The 19,013-nt window shown below is 36.7% G+C and overlaps 2 protein-coding genes across 4 annotated transcripts in view; one reads left to right on the top strand and one right to left on the bottom strand.

Annotated features, from left to right (window-relative positions):
• The window catches only part of LOC147386486 (regulatory-associated protein of TOR 1-like), a 97,353-nt gene extending 91,166 nt beyond the window's left edge, over window positions 1–6,187 (top strand). The window contains exons 14-22 of one of the 3 annotated variants that reach the window (XM_086422820.1): window positions 275–847; window positions 1,335–1,661; window positions 1,768–1,894; window positions 3,029–3,153; window positions 3,232–3,377; window positions 3,506–3,607; window positions 4,470–4,555; window positions 4,811–4,895; window positions 5,415–6,187. In XM_086422820.1, coding sequence (XP_086278946.1) covers window positions 275–847; window positions 1,335–1,661; window positions 1,768–1,894; window positions 3,029–3,153; window positions 3,232–3,377; window positions 3,506–3,607; window positions 4,470–4,555; window positions 4,811–4,895; window positions 5,415–5,747 — 1,904 coding nt within the window. In that variant the 3' untranslated portion in view covers window positions 5,748–6,187. Of the gene's footprint in view, window positions 1–274; window positions 848–1,334; window positions 1,662–1,767; window positions 1,895–3,028; window positions 3,154–3,231; window positions 3,378–3,501; window positions 3,608–4,469; window positions 4,560–4,810; window positions 4,896–5,414 lie in introns of those variants that run through there. The other 2 variants (XR_015171827.1, XM_086422821.1) reach the window with 2 other exon arrangements.
• A 1,106-nt stretch (window positions 6,188–7,293) lies between these two features.
• Window positions 7,294–18,273, bottom strand: LOC147386485 (TOM1-like protein 6). The gene is made up of 9 exons (XM_086422822.1): window positions 17,976–18,273; window positions 17,454–17,532; window positions 17,109–17,207; window positions 13,514–13,627; window positions 13,056–13,219; window positions 12,873–12,954; window positions 11,257–11,342; window positions 9,058–9,315; window positions 7,294–8,352 (listed from the first exon to the last, which is right to left on the bottom strand). The coding sequence occupies exons 1-9, from the start codon at window positions 18,083–18,085 to the stop codon at window positions 7,524–7,526; spliced, it is 1,821 nt and encodes a 606-aa protein (XP_086278948.1). The 5' UTR covers window positions 18,086–18,273; the 3' UTR covers window positions 7,294–7,523.
• Window positions 18,274–19,013: the final 740 nt, after the last annotated feature.

The raw sequence follows: 19,013 nt of genomic DNA, 5'->3' as shown, positions 1-19,013 counted from the left end.
TGGATAGCTCACTATAGTTCAATTGCAAATGATTCCTCTACTTCTTTTGAAGGACATTTCTCCCACTTTTCTTGCCTTTGTTTTGGTAGATACCACGTACTGTTTTTGCATTTACTTACAAATATACATGTATGGAGACATCTGTGTTTACATAATTTGTTGCATCTGTGAGCATGCATGCACATTTACATGCATAGGTATGAGAAAAGGTGGTGGTAAAATTTCAATGATGCTTTAGAGTATATTTTGAATGCTAGTGTTTATATTTTTACAGCTCTCGCACGCTTTGCCTTCAGCCACAATAAGCACCTCAAGTCAATTGCTGCTGCGTACTGGAAGCCGCAGTCTAACTATCTGATGAGTTCCTTACCTTCCTTGGCTAATATTAACACCAGCCAATACATGCAGCCTGGAAGTACTATTCCTTTCCAAATTGGTCCTATATTGAGGGTTGGCACTGATAACACATCCGTGGGTCGAGATGAAAGGGTCTGCACCAGTAGCCCTCTTGTGAGTTCTGGAATAATGCATGGGTCTCCATTATCAGATTCATCTCTACATTCTGATTCTGGCATATTATTAAGTGATAGTTCTAGTAGTGGGGTTATTAACCATTCAAGGCAGAGACCTCTTGACAATGGATTGTATTCACAGTGTGTATTGGCCATGTGTAAACTATCGAAGGATCCGTCACCTCATATTGCTGGTCTTGGTCGAAGAATACTTTCCATAATTGGTATTGAACAAGTGTCTACAAAGATGTCGTGGCTCAGTGGTGGCAGTGTTCGGTTGGGTGATCCAGCTTTGGGACTCACACGATCATCTTCATGGTTTGACATGCATTCAGGTAATTCTTGACTCTCTAAACATTGGGTATTTTAGAAATGCCCCCCTGTTAAATTGGTGATATTAGGGTTACCCCCTTGCAAAATGCAAGATTAGTTCTACCCCCCTTGACCATAAGTCGACGCTGCTTTTTCTTGATGATTTAACAGTGAAATTTTGATTTAATAATTTAAGCATTTGAAGAGCATTTTAAAAAAAAAATCATTATTTCACGTAAATCATCAAGAAAAGGATCGATAAAAAAAAAAATCAAGAAAAGGCAACGTTGACTTACGGTCAAGGGGGGTAAACCTAATATCACCAATTTAACAGGGGGTATTTCTAAAATACCCCTAAAATGTTCTCATTGTAATCTTCAATCCACAAATCAGCCATTTTTGTCTCAATTTCATTTTAGCCTGATGTTCTGATGCTAATTTTCTATCAAAACACATCCTATCTATTACATATGTAATCATAAATTGTATTCTCGGGCTACTTTCTTACAGGTCATTTACCTCTGACATTTAAAACTCCTCCTGTTAGCCCCCCTCGACAAAATTACCTAACAATGAGAAGAGTTTGCTCTTTAGAGTTCAGACCACACCTGCTGAATTCTCCAGATTCGGGTTTAGCTGATCCACTTTTAGGCTCTGGTGGATCCTCGGGTGTTTCGGAACGCAGTTTGCTTCCACAGTCAGCTATTTACAATTGGAGTTGTGGTCATTTCTCAAGGCCACTCCTTACCCCAGCAGATGATAATGACGAAATATTGGCAAGAAGAGAAGAGAGGGAACAATTTGCACTGGATTGTATAGCTAAATGTCAACACTCTTGTGAGTGATTTTTTTCTTTATTAAAATAGGCTTTAATTTTTCCCTTAATTATGATTTTTTTAGTAAAGAATTAAGTGATTTTGGTTACTATTTTTATTTTTTGTAGCATCTATAATCAAGCTTAACAATCAAATAGCTAGTTGGGATACCAAGTTTGAAATGGGCACAAAAACAGTTCTGCTGCAACCTTTCTCTCCTGTTGTAATTGCTGCAGATGAGAGCGAACGGATCAGGTATTTTTATGGTTGTGTTTTGTCTTATTAGTTTGTTTCTTTTCCCTCTTAATTCTATTAAATGATGCTACTTTCTTCATAATTGATTAAAATAATTTTACATTACAACTATTTGTTATGCTGATATATGATTGCAGTAGTAAATCTTATGTTCACTTCAATCTTGGCACCTTCATCATGTACACTGGTAAATTATCATGATGAAATCCATCCTTTGACTCTTATATTGTACGTGTTTTGCAATGACCAAATGTGACTGGAATTAAATTGGGATTGAAGGGGGAAGGGGGGTGAGGATGGTAGTAATGAGCAAAGGTTGAGATCTATCATCCCTTAATGTATGAGATCTATATAAATCTCATATATAATGTTTTCATATTTTAACGTGTTACATACTTCACATAAATATATTTTTTTCTTTTGATAGGCAAGCTGGTTAGTGGTTAGCAATGTTTTAAACATGGAAGTGTTATATGAGACACTTTAATGGCCTAATGTATGGCGTGAAAGCATCAAGACCTGGCTCATAAATTTCATGAGCACACCCTTTTGAATAATCATTATCATCATCAAAACCATGTCCCAAAAAATTTTAGTTGGCTTCCGTTATAAATGAGCACTAAAAATAATAAATAATACACAATAAGCGTAATTTAGTAAGGAAGAGAAATTTAGAAAAAAATGTTGATATATTTCATGGGGTAAATATTTTTTGTTGATATTATTCAAAACACAAGAAGCTATTACTACTAATATATGCACATAGGGTGCAGATGTGTGATGTAAGCATCAAAAAAGGTGCAAGGCATGAGCATTCTTCTTTTTCAAAGCTGCAGTGAATAAGTTGTATGCTTCATCTCTTTACGGTTTTTTAAATTACTTATATTGATACACTTTTTGCACATCAAACCTGAGATACTGTTAATGAAGTTCTGCTTTGTCTTACATGTCACTTCTCACTGTTGATCACATACTTTGAAAAATGATCTAGGTGGAAGCATTATAAATGTGTTTCTATATGACTTCGATGAAATTGTAAATGTTGGGTACACTAAGTCATGTCTTGGTGAACATTGATGGATTTAGACAGCTCCTTCTGTATTAATCCTTGCTCTAATTTTATTTCAATCCAAGGGTATGGGACTATGAGGAAGCTACCCTTCTCAACAGCTTTGACAACCACAATTTTTCCATCAAAGGAGTTTCTAAGCTTTGCTTGTTGAACGAGCTAGATGACAGCTTGCTTCTTGTTGCTTCATGTAAGCTTCATCGCTGGTATGTTTGATGAGAGTATTGAATTGTAGAATGATTTTAATGCTATTGTCATTTAATTATAGGTGATGGAAATATTCGTATATGGAAGGACTACACTCTAAAGGGGAAACAGAAACTCGTAACTGCATTCTCTTCAATTCACGGTCATAGACCTGGTGTGCGAAGTGTGAATGCTGTTGTTGATTGGCAACAACAGTCTGGACATTTGGTACAAACTGCATATTTGAAGAATGTGGACCATAATAAATGATATTTCTATCTTAATCATCTCGTTTTTTTTTATTTTAACTAAATTTTAGTATTTATGTGGTCTCTCTTATTGTTTGTCATAGCCAGTATGCTTCTGGGGAGATATCTTCCATCATGCTTTGGGATCTGGATAAAGAACAGCTTATTGATTCCATTCCTTCATCATCAGATAGCAGCATCTCAGCATTGGTATTTTCATCTCTTTTGTTGGCATATACACACGCACACATGATTCCTGGACATTATTTAGGAGTAAAGGAACCAGCCAAGTATGGGTTTCATGAACACTTATTTTTTTTCTTCATTTGATCGATCAACATGTCTGTCTAGGCTCCGAAATGAATGGTCTTAGATCCATGAATGCATTGATCCATATCCAAAGAGAATGGTAGAAAGCAACTTGGACTGTTGGACCAGAAAGCCTTCTCCCGTATAAGTAAAGATGTACAAACTCCTATAAGGAAGGATTCTGTTCAGCACCATATACCACTGATAAAATGGTTCAGGAGTGTATTGTCCATCAAGAATTGAAGGATTTGCTGCCATTATATGTTGGTGATCTAGATCTCAAAAGTCTATATTAGTATTCTAAGGAGTGCTGAAAGAGTTCTAAGGTGGCATTATAGTACAAAGGTGGAATAGAGGTTCCCGAGAAATCTGCCATGTGCACAAACATTGCCAGTGTCTCTGGAATTATACACACACCCACCAGCTATGCTGCATGGACTTCTGTTGCCCTCTAGTGTGTGGTGTGCCACATGTGCAATGCATTTCAGCTCTAATTCTAAAATGTATCTTGGTTTAAGGATTCAATTATAGTTGATTCCATAGGTTAATGTGAAACAGCTTGAGATTATTTATTAGAGCAATTACTTTCCTCACAAGGGAGCGAGTTCTCTCATACATGCAAAGAGGCATATTCTCCTGTTCTTTTTGCTACAAATCTTTAATAGCTAGCATAGTTAATTCTTTAAGTCTGCACTTGTTTTCTATCATTAATGGTTGCATTTTCCATTCCTGACTGGTTCACTTAATGCATGGCATTTTGTAGTCTGCTTCTGAAGTTCACAGGGGTCAGTTTGCAGCTGGTTACGTAGATGGTTCTGTCAGGTTATTTGACATCCGTACTCCGGAAATGTAAGCCATGGATTCTTCTTCCTTTTAAGGATGTTGAATTTTTATCAGCAACTTCATATTCTAACTGATAATTATCTTTCGAAAGAAAGAAAAAAAAAACTACCTGATAATTTAGCAAAACCACCACTGAAAATGGTACATGTTATGTTTCCTCAGAATCTTCATTCTTAAACATTCTCTGTTTTTTTTATTCCTATTTTGCTTCACTTGGCATGACTTGCCTTCTTGGATTAATCTGCCTTTTCTAACTTGTAGGCTAGTTTGTACAACGCAACCACATAGGCAGAGAGTAGAAAGAGTCGTGGGGATTGGCTTTCAACCTGGATTAGATCCAGCAAAGGTATATGGAGCACTTCGATTGTTAATTATAGCCTAAGTGTGATTTTTTAGAACCTTTGTGGTCTCTTAAGAGCAACTCCAAGGGGAATGTCCAAAATGACTAGGCATAATGCCAAGCCCTTCCATTATGGATAATTGTTTTTTATATTCAAGGGGTGTGCACTCCAACTGTGCTATCCATAGATATTTTTTTAATTGATTTAGATGTGGCTAGTGTGTTGGTGCCCTAAAATCCAAATGACTCCAAAGTAGCAGTTGGGTGGCTGGAGATTCCAAACTTGTTGGCCAAAATGAATAGTGAAAATCCTACTATCCATTTTGGAGAATGGGAATGGATAGTGCGTTCAAGACAAATTTTGGATCTGACTCTCCAAAATGGCAGTTGAGAGGGGATGCCGAGTGGGATGGAGAGTGCATTGGAGGTGCTCTAAGGTCTTATTCAAAATGGGCATTTCGGATATTACTTGGCTGAGTGGATTACTTGTTTTGATACCTTATGTTTCATTTGATCTCTATGTAGATTGTATGTGCATCTCAAGCTGGCGACATTAAATTTCTGGATATCAGAAATCAAATCGATGCCTACCTCACCATTAATGCTCACAGGGGCTCACTCACTGCCTTGGCCATTCATCGGCATGCTCCTATTATAGCAAGTGGTTCAGCAAAGCAGCTCATCAAAGTCTTTAGTTTGGAGGGCAAACAACTTGGCACTATCCCATATTCAATATTCAGGGCCCAGAAGATTGGGCCCGTGAGCTGCCTCACTTTCCATCCATACCAATCCATGCTTGCTGCTGGTGCAACTGATGCTTGTATCTCAATCTATGCGGATGAAAGCTCCCAAGCATAATAATGAACCAACCCATGTACATATACATATACATGGGATCTTCAACATGTATGTGTCAATCAGTCTTGATGTGGCTTTATTGTGGTCATCAGTCAGGCCTATCATTCTCTCTCACACTAACTCATCTTGGTCAGTGAATCTGGGGATACAGGTTGGGTCCGTATGTAAAATTGTATGTTTATATATTCATTACCCTCCTCAACTGGAGGGTTCACAATGTTTCCTTGGGTTGGGGAACCATTGAAAATAATCTTATATATAGGTAAAAGCTGTAAATATTTTCTTTAGTTGTCCCCCCACACGCCCTTTTCTTGTTCTTCTCTCTTAGCTTGATTTGTAAATGTGGAATGCTGGATATTAAACATTGCTGACTTTGAAAGTGATGATATTGATCTTTGGGCTCCATAAATGTGGTGTTCCAAATACCTCAGCTTTATTCATCTTGCACTTGTTTGTTAAATTGCACCGCCCACCCCCACCAAAGCCGTATCAACCAAGTGAGCTATAGTGAATTGTGTAAGGTTTTTCAGAATAAGGGGTGGACCGAAGGAATTAAGAGAGCTCCCATCTAATTCTCCTTCATGGTACTGTTGGCTTTTCCTCAAATTGGAATAAAGGGTGAAGGCTGGTGTTATCGCAGCAAAGTTAACAAAAGGTATCTTTCTTGCCATTATTGGAATTCTTGGTTTGCTGAGACTGCTGGTATGGATCATGACTTCCTTTTTTTGATAATTCTCAACATTATGGATCTGGTTTCAGCTTGTAGCATACAGATATATGCTGTTTAATACATTTTTTAGGGTAACAAATTATTTTGTAGAACTAATACAGTTGTAGATCTCTTAGACTCTTATTGATATTGAGAGATCCACCAATATTATTATTGTGTATCTAAGAAAGATGAATGTAAAAGTTTTACGTTAGTCTTCTTCCATCCAGTCGAACCCCTTTGAAAAAAAAAATTTACCTTTTTCTATTTTTTAGCTTATTAATTCCATATTCATCATGGACAATTGCAACAATGGGTTGAGATCTTAACATGATGGATTGATTAGACCATATACCTGAATCCTGATATTTAAGTAATTGATTACTAGTCTATTATTAGAGTAAAACCCAGGTCAGGTGGGGCATGTCATCAGTTCTCCATGGATTCGCCTCAACTGAATTTCAATACATAGCATACAAAAACCTGATCTTAAAATGGTAAAAGCAAGTGCCAGATAATTGATCTTAGACAACTATATTGAGACCTACTCATCGAAACTCACAAAACAAAAAAACAAAAAAACTCTGATTAAGTAAACATACAAGAAGTGTTCTGGACCATGGAACTGCACTAGTGAAATCTTGGAGGATCTACTACATCCAGTCCAAGTAGTCTAAACGGATGTTATGGGTAAAATTGAGTTGGAATTCGCTACTGACTCCATGGTGAATTATTGCAAGCAAGCAATGAAAACACTGGAGTTGTAATGTCATCTTTCAAAAACTTAAACTTTAGGGAAGTCCCATTCTCTTCCTGGATATTTAGAAAGGGCAGGGCTGATGCAAAATAATAAAATAGACCCACTGCACCTCACCAATACAAAAAGATGAAAGTTATGCTTTTGCTTGTGGCAATCATTGGTGAGGGCTAAAATGTAACATTGATAATTTAACCTGTGAAGGGCTTCGAACACAATTAACATAAAATATACACATGTAAGTAATAGCTCCAACCTGCATCAAATATTTCAGAGGGAAGGGAATAGCAGTATCACTGTCACATGAAATTCACTTCCTCCCACCCACCATACTTGGGCCAGACATGCTAGAGGATGTGTTGTTCGTTGTCTTAAGTCCCCCACCATCAGCATTCCCGAGAACATTCAGATCTTCAAATAATCTGTAAGAGGGAATGAACGGCTTGTGTCCAGTAGGTGCATGACTTGATGAAGACTGTTGGGTCAAGCTCACCTGAGCTTCTCCGTAAATAGTCGGCCCATTATTTCCTCTAGCCGGAAATGAGTTGTAGGTCTGCAACGGTCTAGCTGCATGCATGGGCAAGTAGGAAGATGGAGCATTGGCATGAGGTGTCAAAAATGCAGAAGATACGGGATTCTGGTTTGAATTAACGGGGGCTATCGCCCATGGTGGGGGCGGGTAGTTGGTGGAGTATTGAGGAAATTGAGGTTGTAGTTGTGGTTGTGGTTGTGGTTGTGGTTGGCTCCATGGGGCGATATAGTTTCCATATGACATCTGCCCTTGATTTCCGAAGGTAGGTTGGGGCCCATAAGGATGACCTTGTGTGGTGGGGGAAACCGGTACGTGTTGCATGGTTTGGTTAGAGGTTGATGGAGGGGTAAGTGGGGTATGGGGTGAGGTTGAGGTTGTTGACAAGGTGATGCTCAAAAGGTCAATCATGTCTTGCTCTTTCGCAGTAGTCCTAACTGGATTTGGTGGGGCTGGCAAAGCCAATACATTACTTGGATTGGAGGATGAGGCTGCTACTGGGGTTGCTTCTATTGTCGAAGCCATGACACCACTCGTGCTTGATGAAGCAGCTACATCACTAACTCCGGTATATGTGCTTTCAGAAAGCATGGAAGTGTTCTTGGTACGCCTGCATTTACAAAAAACCAGACCATTAAGGGGAGACATAAGGCTTTTGTTAGCTAGACTGTTAAGGATACAAGATCATAGTCATAAAAATGACACTGTAGGGAGAGCTGCTATTGGCACCCCAACTTTTACTTATTGCACCCCAATTTAAAATAAAGAACATTAGTTAATGATTGAGAATAAGTAAAAGTTGCAGTGTCAATAGAAACTCTCATTTTTTTTGTTTTTTGCTAGATTTCTATTGTTTGGGTTTATGATCTCATACAAGCCTTATCATATTTGTAAACAACTACTAAAATTGTTTGAATGAGTGCAATAATGTTTTGTAATGTTGAGATTATAATTAGAGCCAAACCTTGGTAATGTTTGAAGAGTGAGTTTTAATCTTTAATTGGGGTGTGATAAATAACTTAAGAAATTGGGGTGTAATAAGTAAGAGTTGGGGTGCCAATAGAAGCTCTCTTATTAAATAGGCCTTGACTAGACGATCTGCAAAAACATATTTTTGATTAAAAGAAAATGTAATAATAAGAGATATATCTAGTTTTATGGGCCTCTACCATTTAGTCTGATTGGAAGAATGAGATCAAATGGAAGTGTTGTCTAATCAAACCATGTTTCAATGAGGCAAATTTCCTAAAGTGGGACTGGTATCTAGTTCCTCTAAGAAAAATAACCCTTAAGAGTTGAGTAGTGAGTGAGTAACCTGCGAGCTAACTGTGCAAAGTCATCATCTTCTTCTTCCTCCTCTTCAAGTTGGCTACTTGTGACAACAGCAATGGGAGAAGTGGAGGTAGCATTTGATCTGGGGCTCGGGTCTCTTAATTCAGTTGGTGTGGGGATGATGGAGTCTCTCACATCGGGTTGTGGCAGAGGTGAACCGGATGCTATAGCATCATGTTTTACAAGAAGACTTTGCAGAGTGTCATTCAATGAAAGACCCTGAACAAGTAGCTCTTCATCTCTGTCAGCAAAAAAAGCAAGGAAAACAATTCAGAACTCCGGGCCAAAATCTGATTGACTGCATAATTATTACACCACAATTAAAAATAAAGAAAATAAGTAAATTCTGGGGTGCCAATAGATGCTCTCTCTAGTTTTTTTTTTTTTTTTTTTTTTTTGTAAACTAGTGAAATTGTTTGAATGAGTGTTATAATGTTTTTTGAACAGCGTTTTTTTGTCTTTAATTGGAGTGAGATAATTTAAGAAAGTGGTGTGTAATAAGTAAAAGTTGGGGTGCCAATAGCAGCTCTCTTGGATATTAGGAGAGAATGGGGAAAAGAAAAACACCCTTTTAACATAAATCACTGCATTTTGATTTTTAAAAAGCTGGCGACCTGGACTACTTCTACGGAAAGCCAACAAAATAAATTAAAAATTATATGGACACCATTATGACCATTTAAATGGTTGGTTGTTTCATGGCTTAAAATAGCGGAATGTATCGCCCGATACATTTCAGTATTGACCGATACATTTCGGTATCGGTTGGAACCTTACGGCTGATGGTCAGTTTTCCACTCGTTTGGCCTATAAAGCAATTACATTCTTTGGATGACTTATGGGTAGACTCAAGACTTCCTTTTAAAGCTAAAAATCATAAAATCCTCTCAATGCGCATTCTGTAAGAGCAACAGGGAGTCTACGGAACACCAATCATGGAATGCCCCTTTGCTAGAACCATATGGAAGAAGATTCTTGCCAAATCTTTTTTTATTAAAAATAAAGGTGATTGGAATCAGGAAAAGACTTGCGAAGCAGAGAACTGTTGATGTAAAAGCCCTCTCTCCTTTGTCTACATGTATGGACTGAACGTTGCAGGTGCCTATTCCAAGAACAATCAATTAACAAGAGTGACATTCAACCAAAGCTGCATGAAACTAATCTCAAAGTCAAGGACACCCATTATTCCAGAGTATTCTTTGATGCATGAGGCATGAAAGTCAACTTCTATCACAAGGCCAACATCCATTGCAAATGGTATCCTCCTCCTCATCTCACGTTTCAGATCAATACAGATGGATCCTTAAGAAATACTTTGGGAAGGGAAGGCATCATTATCCGCGATTGGAATGGTAGACCTATCAAAGCTCTCATTGTGGGCACTCAGCCCAAAGCTGTCCTTTACCATGAAATGCATGCTATCCAAAAAGGCTTGATGTTGGCCATTGACCTTGGATTGAACAACCTCAGTAGTTTCTGACTCAAAAGTGGCTATTGATATCATCAATGGAGAGTTCAGGCACCCATGGAGATTGGAGGCTGTAATTACTAAAATCAGATCCATATGTACTTCTTGCTCAGTTCAGTTCAGCCATGCCTTCAGAGAAACCAATAGAGCTGCCAACCTCCTCACTTCTCTTCCCACCTCAATAGGTGAATCGCTATTAGACCCAGGAAGTTTTCCCCAAGATTTAAATGACATTATTATGGATGATGATAGAGGGAAGCTCTACCAAAGACACTAGACCCTCTCTCTGTTGTTTGCTTGTTATCACTGTTAGCTTCTAATCGTCCTTTCTCTGCTGCCCTTTATTTCCCATCTTTTGGCAGCTTGTAAGCCTGTTGGCTATGTTCTTCCATTAATTTCAGCGGCAGGGGGCCCGCTCACGCCCCTGATTACCTTCCAAAAAAAAATGTTTTGGGAATGTATCGGGTATGTATCAAAAGTATCAACTGATACTGTATCATTTTTTTTCACTAATCAAACCGTCAAATCGATACAACATTATAAATCTTGGTTGTTCCTACCTATTGGGAAACAAATTGTTTTTCACTTGTTGAGAAGTTGTGTACCAGACCAGCACAAAGTCTTTGCAATTTTATAAACTGGATGAACATATTAAAAGATGGTATCGACTAATTTATGATGATGAGAACAATAAAGCATTTGCAGCAAACTCACCCAGTTGAGGTTAGCATCTGCATAAGCTTTTTCTGGTTGGAGCGACACCTGCTGACAAGATCGACTACCACTTCATCTTGAACTGCCTTCAGGATGGAACAAGCAATATAATAAAGTTAAATCATAGTTATTGAGTTATTGCAAACTAAATACAAGAGCAGCATTTCATATCTAGAGACAGTGTTCTTGGACCTCAACACTCTTTGCACTTCAAAATATAATAGCCTTGACAAAAAACTGAGCTTAGGACAAAGATGAGTTGTGAATTAACTGAGTTGTCAGAGGGGCAGGTCATCCAGATCCTACCCAACTATTAGTCAGAACAAAAAAATGGAACAGGAGGAAATGAATAGAAAACTTGTGTACAAGGGTATCCAGACCCAATCTGTTTATTAATCAGGTGAAAACTACAGACCCAAAGCCAAAGAATCTAATTGGTGCTGTCAAGCAATTAGACACTCATTTAAACCTCCAGTTGTAAACCCACTGTTTCTCATATACTAGCCATAGACAACTTATTACATAGGGGAACCAAACCATTACCACATACACAACCACCCTGATCATGCCCGGGTAAACTTAACCAAACCCGACTTGGATTGGGGTTAAGTACATTAGACAGGTTGGGTAGGCTTGAGCACCTTGGCTCAGGTCAGGTCAATGTTGTCAAATGCGATCGCTTATGCTATTTTTTATCAGTAAATCACATATGCCATCATGGCATATGCAATTTAGTGATTTTGGATAATTATGCCATTGCATACACAAGTATTTGATGGCATATTACTCCAGTGGTAAAAAAAATTGACTATTGGACCACTAAAGTTAACTTTTTTTAATCTATCTTCTCCTACAAATACCCTATTCTCTCACCCCATATTCTTGCATCATTCTAAGCTATTGCTTTTACTCTTTCACTCACATATACTCTCTTTAAATCTTATTTTTTACTATTATTTTTCAAAATATTGAGTTTATCCATTCTAATATAGGATCATGGTATCCAATAATTTTAACTATTAAAATGGAGTCCATTTTAAGTATCCAAAACTAGAACTTGATAATTAAAATAGAGCCACATTTGTATCATAAAATAGTTTATACATTATTGACTAGTTGGCTCATTGACTTCTTTTAATCTTGTCACTAAATGACTAGACGTAATTAAGTTTTGTTCAATTTTGAAAATGAAAGCTATCCAAATGTATTGTTCTAGGTTTGTTTTAATTAGTTTGTGCAATATGCTAGCACATATGCACATAGCATATGTTGCTCGCATATGGCATCATAAGCTATTTGATAACATTGGGTCAGGTTAATCTGGCTTGGGTTTTTCCAACCGCCCAATGTTGCACCCATATTTCAGATTCATTGAATGGTGAATAGTGCCCCTGGATGTGATGCCACCCACATGTTTGGAAATTTTGCATATAGTTTTTTTTTATTTTTTTATTTTTTATGAGTAAAATCATGGTAATTAAAATAACATTTTTTTATGGGTAAGCTGGACTTGAACTCACAGCCTCTAAGTTGTTTTGCAGTATGTCAAACCAACTGAGCTATGGGTCTAAGCCCATATACCTATAAAATTCAGGTATTAAAGTAACCACATATACCTTACGATCATTTGGGTTCACAGCTTGTAGCATGTCAGCTAAGAGCTCCATAACACTCCGCATGGACTCCAAGTTAGATAAACTGAAAAGGTAAGGAAAGACAATTAACTACAAGATCACTAAAATGAGAAATGTGAATTCATGACAACAAGAAGAGCCTAACAAACAGATTGAAAACCTCACCTTAAATTTTCCATTTCAGATGCCATTGCTTCATCAAGCCTTGTTGAAGTATTGCTGGGCATTCCATACCCAGCTTGAGAATGACTAAGCGTTGGATGTGTAACAGGTGGTGTAAATATTGGAGCTGCATCAAGTGAACGCTGGGGGAATTCTACTCCAGAACGCTGTCATTATTACAAAAACCCATGTATCAAAAAGGTTTTCTTACTGGAATTGTTATTTAATTATCTTTCCATGCATGATAGATTTGAATGAGTTTCTTAGCTGATGATGCGACATGGAGAACAAGATGACGAAAACAATCCTCCCTATATGTAGTGTTAGAGTGCAAACATATAGGGGTAGGACCCACCAAAAGTTGGGCTCCCTCAGAAACATCAGGGAAAGGAGGCAGATTATTCTATATTAATAAATAGAGGTAAAATGGAATATATTAATTCTTATCAACAGATGCTTACTCTTAATTCTTCGTAAGCCCAGTAGTACTGAGGATGTTTTCCTCCAGGCCCACCAAATGCTTCTTGCCAAGAGTCCAGTAGTACCAAAATTTTCTCTCTTACACGCATATCTGTCTGTAGAAACCCATACGAAAACCTTTTTAACAACCTACTCAAGGAAACATTTGGAATAAGGACATGCAGTAAAAAATATACATGGCAAATAGGGGAGTACAAATAACAAGCTTAAAGAGATCTTCTATTGGCCCCCCAAATTTAGGTTATTACACCCCAAATTTGGGTTTAGGATTTTATATGAGCCTAATCATCAGTGGTTTACTACTGAAATTGTTTGAATTAGTGTTATAATTTATTTATTTTTAAAATTGAGATAATAATTTGGGCCAAACCTTTGTAAAGTTTGAATAGTGTGTTTTAATCTTTAATTGGGGTGTGACAAATAATTTAAGAAATTGGGGTGGAATAAGTAAAAGTTGGGGTGCCAATAGCAGCTCTCTAATTAAACTAACCACCGCATAGAGATATTTAAGGAAAAGAACAACCCATTATTAAGTATAGAAAGTATGTCCATATTTTCTGAAATGCAACATAAAAAAAAGCTAGCATGAGTACTGGGCTTGTATTTGATAATAGTCTGAGGCAATGTTGTTAAAATCAAATTGGATATATTAGAGGTCACCCCCTTATCCATAGAATGCTTGCTTGATTTCATATCCCTAAATATAACCTCTTAGGAGTTCATTGTTAGGGGCTCTATTTGTTTTTTTTTTTTAAATTGTTAAACTTTTACCATAGATTAAAAAAATGATCCACAGTTGACGGAAAACCTACACTAAAATGACCATTTACCATTTATCTATGTAAAAACTCGGTAGAAAAAAATAGTTAAAACCTGTTTAATTAATAATACAAATTCACAGACTTTCTTGCTGTATGTAATGTCCAATAAAAACCAAAAACACAAAATCAGAAGCCTCTGTTTTCACATGAAAATTTGTCCAATGTACCTAATATTCAAATGAACCTTAATAAACAGAGAGATTCACAAATTAAAAAAGATGTAGGAACTTCATTTTAAGGGATTCTGGCTAAGGTTCAAATTATTTAAGTCACAGATTTAATTTGAATTGTATGATTCAAATCTCAAAGTAAGTGTTCTAGAAACGCAAATCTGAGGTTATATGTACACAAAAAGAGTTGCATGTGACTCAAGTAACCTAATTCCCTTTATCAGGGATGATAAAGAAAGAAACCTCTTGTTAACACGTGCCCAAAGGGCGCACATTAAGATGCATTAAGTACACGATGGAAATAAGTATTTGAGGGCATTTTTGGTACGTAAAGAATTTGTGAGGGCATTTTTTGTACAAAAACTTATTTCCAAGGTGTATTTAATGCATTGTAATGTGTGCCCTTAGGGCACATGTTAACAAATCCCTATTAATATTATATGGTAGAAATTCATCCCCTCCTAGTACTATGGATGTCCTAACACCAAGCATCAACAGATCCAGAACCCGCCATTTAATGTATCCCAACCATCCCATCATTCATCTTTTAGGTGGTCAGAAAGAAAAAAAACAATGAAGTGAATGCTTCAGAAAACAATATATGATTAAATATAACTTACAATGTCAAAAATCAATTTACAAGATCTCCTTGACGGGACCCACCAATTGAATGGTCATAATTCCTAACCTTACTAGATGTGCAGCACAAGAGCAACAAGAGACAATGGGATAGGTTCTTTCTATCATTCATAACGACATCAGTATTCCTCTTTACTTAAACATATGTATTAGTAGTGAACAATTTATTCTGTTAAGAGGCATCATACGTGTCTTATCCTTAAATCATGCTACCATGAAGATAGACCTCCGCTCAAGGTTTCTTGAATATCTATTTTTTCTATAATTATCCCTTTCCATAAAGAGAGAGATTGAAAGATGATATTGGATATAAATTAGAGTTGACTAGCCGAATTAGAGATGTGCTTCTGAAGTGTTACATGAATGATGTGCACAAAGATAAAACTAAGAAAAGTTGTACGTGAGAGTAATAAGATCATCCATACTTAATGAAGCAGAATGTTAAGAAACCATGATGCACAGTCATACAATGACTCTAGTAGATATGAGGGGGGTTAGGAAATAAGGAGAACATCTGGAGGAATATAAGAGCATATACGTCATAAGGTATAAAATTAATATAAGTTGATTGGAATAGATTTGTACACACACACACACACACACACAAAAAAACAGTTTCTTTAAAGCCTTATTACACCACTAAAGATAAAATTACCCAATAAATAAGTTAACCACCTGTTATTGGAGATTATCAACCAAACTTTGCTACTCAGAAACATACCACTATAAATCGTTATAATGTGAAATGGATCTCAATCGGAACAAAAGAGAGCAAAAAATTAAACCAAGTGAGGAATGAACCGTATAATAAAAATATACTGTTACCTTAAATAAAAAAAATATATACTGTAAAATTATAGAAACCAAAAGAGTGAAGTTTAAGGTTGGGAATGGGAATAAGGTGAGATTCTGGGAGGATTGGTGGTGTAGGAATGGTCCCCTTAGGGAGTTGTTCCCGGATCTATTTGAGTTGTCTTTGAGAAAGAATCAAGTAATCTCGGATTACAAGACTTTTGAGAACGGTATGACAAATTAGGATTTTGGGTTTAGAAGAACTTTTAATGATTGGGAGGTAGATATGTTAGGAAGGCTAATTGGTGTGGTGGAGAGTAGTTATAGGCACAACTCAGCGGAAGACAAGCGATTGTGGGAAGGAACTAGGGAAGGAAGGTTTACGGTTAAATCTCTGTACGGCGGTATTGCCCCAAGGAGCGCAACAAACTTTCCTCATTTAGTGGTCTGGGGTGGTAAGTTACCCCCTAAGATATCTTGTTTCCTTTGGTTGGCGGCTCTAGGGAGACTCGCTACGTTGGATCAGTTAATCAAAAGAGGCTTTATTTCTCCGAATCAGTGTTGTTTATACAGTTCTCAGGCGGAAACAGTGGATCATCTTTTCATTCATTGCCGGGTGGCTTATCATGTTTGGTCACATTTTATGTCGTTATTTGGCGTAGTAGGTTGTTTTCCTCGATCAGTTAAGTCGACCTTGGAAGCTTGGTTGTCATGGGAAAGTTCTTTCTCGTTATCTAAGCGGATTCTTTGGTTCTTGGCTCCATCCACAATCTGCTGGGGCATTGGAAAGAACGCAACCGGTGTATTTTTGAAGGGAAAAGTTCCACGTTGGAAAGTTTAGTTCTTTCTATCTTGGAGTTTATGTTCTCCTGGAGTAAACTTTACAAGGAATTCAATGGGAGTTTCTTTGAAGATTTGATCGTGAGATGGGATAGGATGTGTTCTTTGGCGCGAGAGTAACTGTTGGTCTGTGTCTTTGTATCTTTGTTTGTATCTCGCTCACTTTGTTTCCCTTTATCTCTTTGTACTGGGAGGGTCTTCTCGACCCCCTTGCTTTATTTTCTCTCAATAAAATTATCTCTATCGATCAAAAAAAAAAAAAAAATTATAGAAACCAACATATATTTAGGGTAAAAATCTTTGACAAAACTTACCTTCTTCCTTACAATTTTGATCATCTCGTTGAGAATATTCTTTTCGGCAATCTGTAAGTGTACGTAATCACCACAGTTCTTTATCATTGTTTCCAAAAGCTGCAAAAATAGAAATTATCCAGAACTATAAAGCCAAATAATATGCGGTAAATGGCAATCCAAATTTCCCAACCAATCAAACAAATATTCTAAGTATGGGGCACAATTGCAAATCAAGTATGCTGACAACATCACAATGCGAAACAGACCTGTTCATCTACCTATAATTTCTTGCACTCTTGCACATAGCACGAACGAACAAAAATATGTATGTGGTTAGTACGAAAAGGCATCAACCATACATACCGTCAAAGCAAGAAATTGAACATTTGGGTTCTTATTTTGCAAGCGTTTCTTCACAGCTTTGACCACATCTTTCGCTTGCCTGATCAAATTCAACCAATACCTTTAAAAATTCATTCTTTAACAACAACAAAAAACATTTTAGAAAAAAACCCAATTTCCAACAAATAACAGCAAACTTAATTATTTTTTAAATCAATGAATGAACCAAATTCTATGGAGCATGCAAATTATACCCTTCTTATTAATATCCACTAAAACAAAACAAAAAAAAATCCAAAATCAAAAGTCAAAAATAAAATACACCTCTGATCCAAGTAATTTCCACATGAACCATAACTTTTTTAGGATTGAAAGAATCTCTTTTAAACATGAACATGGCTTTTAATTTCATTTTCTACAATATAGTCAATGGAATTTCGAGAAAAAGAACAGAAACCCTAGAAAAGATTCCATGAATTAGAATCTCAAACAAGAATTCCACAGACATCAAAAGTTTTTAACATATTCTGAGATTTGGGTTACCAATGATGAGAATTGATGGAATCACATATATCGATGTTCATAGTCCAATCAGGACCGATCAAAAGCTCACTCGTCGCCTTCTCGACTCTAACCGTAGCTGAAGAAGACATCTCACTCTCTCTCCCTAAGAAAAAATATATATATATAAAAAATAAAAATAAAAAACGGGGATTTTTGTAGAGGTTGAGTAGAACAAGAGAAAAGAAGTTTTAACAACTGGTCTAGATGAAGAAAAAATCAGTAATTTGTGTCTGAAGAGATGGAGAGGGACCAAAAAATAAAAAAGTGAAGAAGGAAGGAAGAAATAATAATAACCCTTAAAAAGTTGCTTATTAAAAGGTTTCTCTACTCTCTATATTTTATTATTATTATTTTATTTTTATTATTATTAGTCGGAATGACTTCAGAACTGTAACCTCATATCGCACTTCTTGATGTGAAATTGGATAGGAATCAGATACTTTTTCATCGCGATACGAGTGAATAAGTATTCACGGTTCTTATACCTTTCACGCCAAGAAATGCAGTCTGAAATCACTTCAACAATAATCTTTTCTTCTCTTTTTTTTTTTCTCTTATTTTTTGGAATTTTCGTTAATTGTCCCTGTCTGTTGTGTTTTCTCGCCTTCCACTTTTTCTCTTACTATTTATGGAAAATGATTTTTTTTTTTAGGTTATTTGCGCCACATTACACTAGTCTTACACGTGCAATAGAATTTTTGGTTGGACCATTTAACAAATTTCAGACCATCTATACCTAAAGATCCTATTTTCCTCAAAATAATTCCAGCCATAAAATTAAATAATAATAATAAGAACAATATTTTTTGACACCCCTTCAGACAACGTCCGCCCCCATCACAAAATCGTAGATCATTGGCCTCATGATATGTAGAATTATAAATCTTTTCATGTGTATCCCGAGGCAAATGATCTATGATTTTGTGATAGGGGCGTCAGATTATCACGACTCTAATAATTATCAAGCTCCCTTGTTAGTCATCTGAGGCATTTTCTTAAAAATTATCTAGTGTGTGT

Source organism: Akebia trifoliata, chromosome 14 (assembly GCF_017979445.1).
Source record: "Akebia trifoliata isolate Shusen 1 chromosome 14, ASM1797944v1, whole genome shotgun sequence".
Taxonomy (NCBI): domain Eukaryota; kingdom Viridiplantae; phylum Streptophyta; class Magnoliopsida; order Ranunculales; family Lardizabalaceae; genus Akebia; species Akebia trifoliata.
Note: the sequence above shows the minus strand (reverse complement) of the source record. Positions and strands in the feature narration are given on the sequence as shown.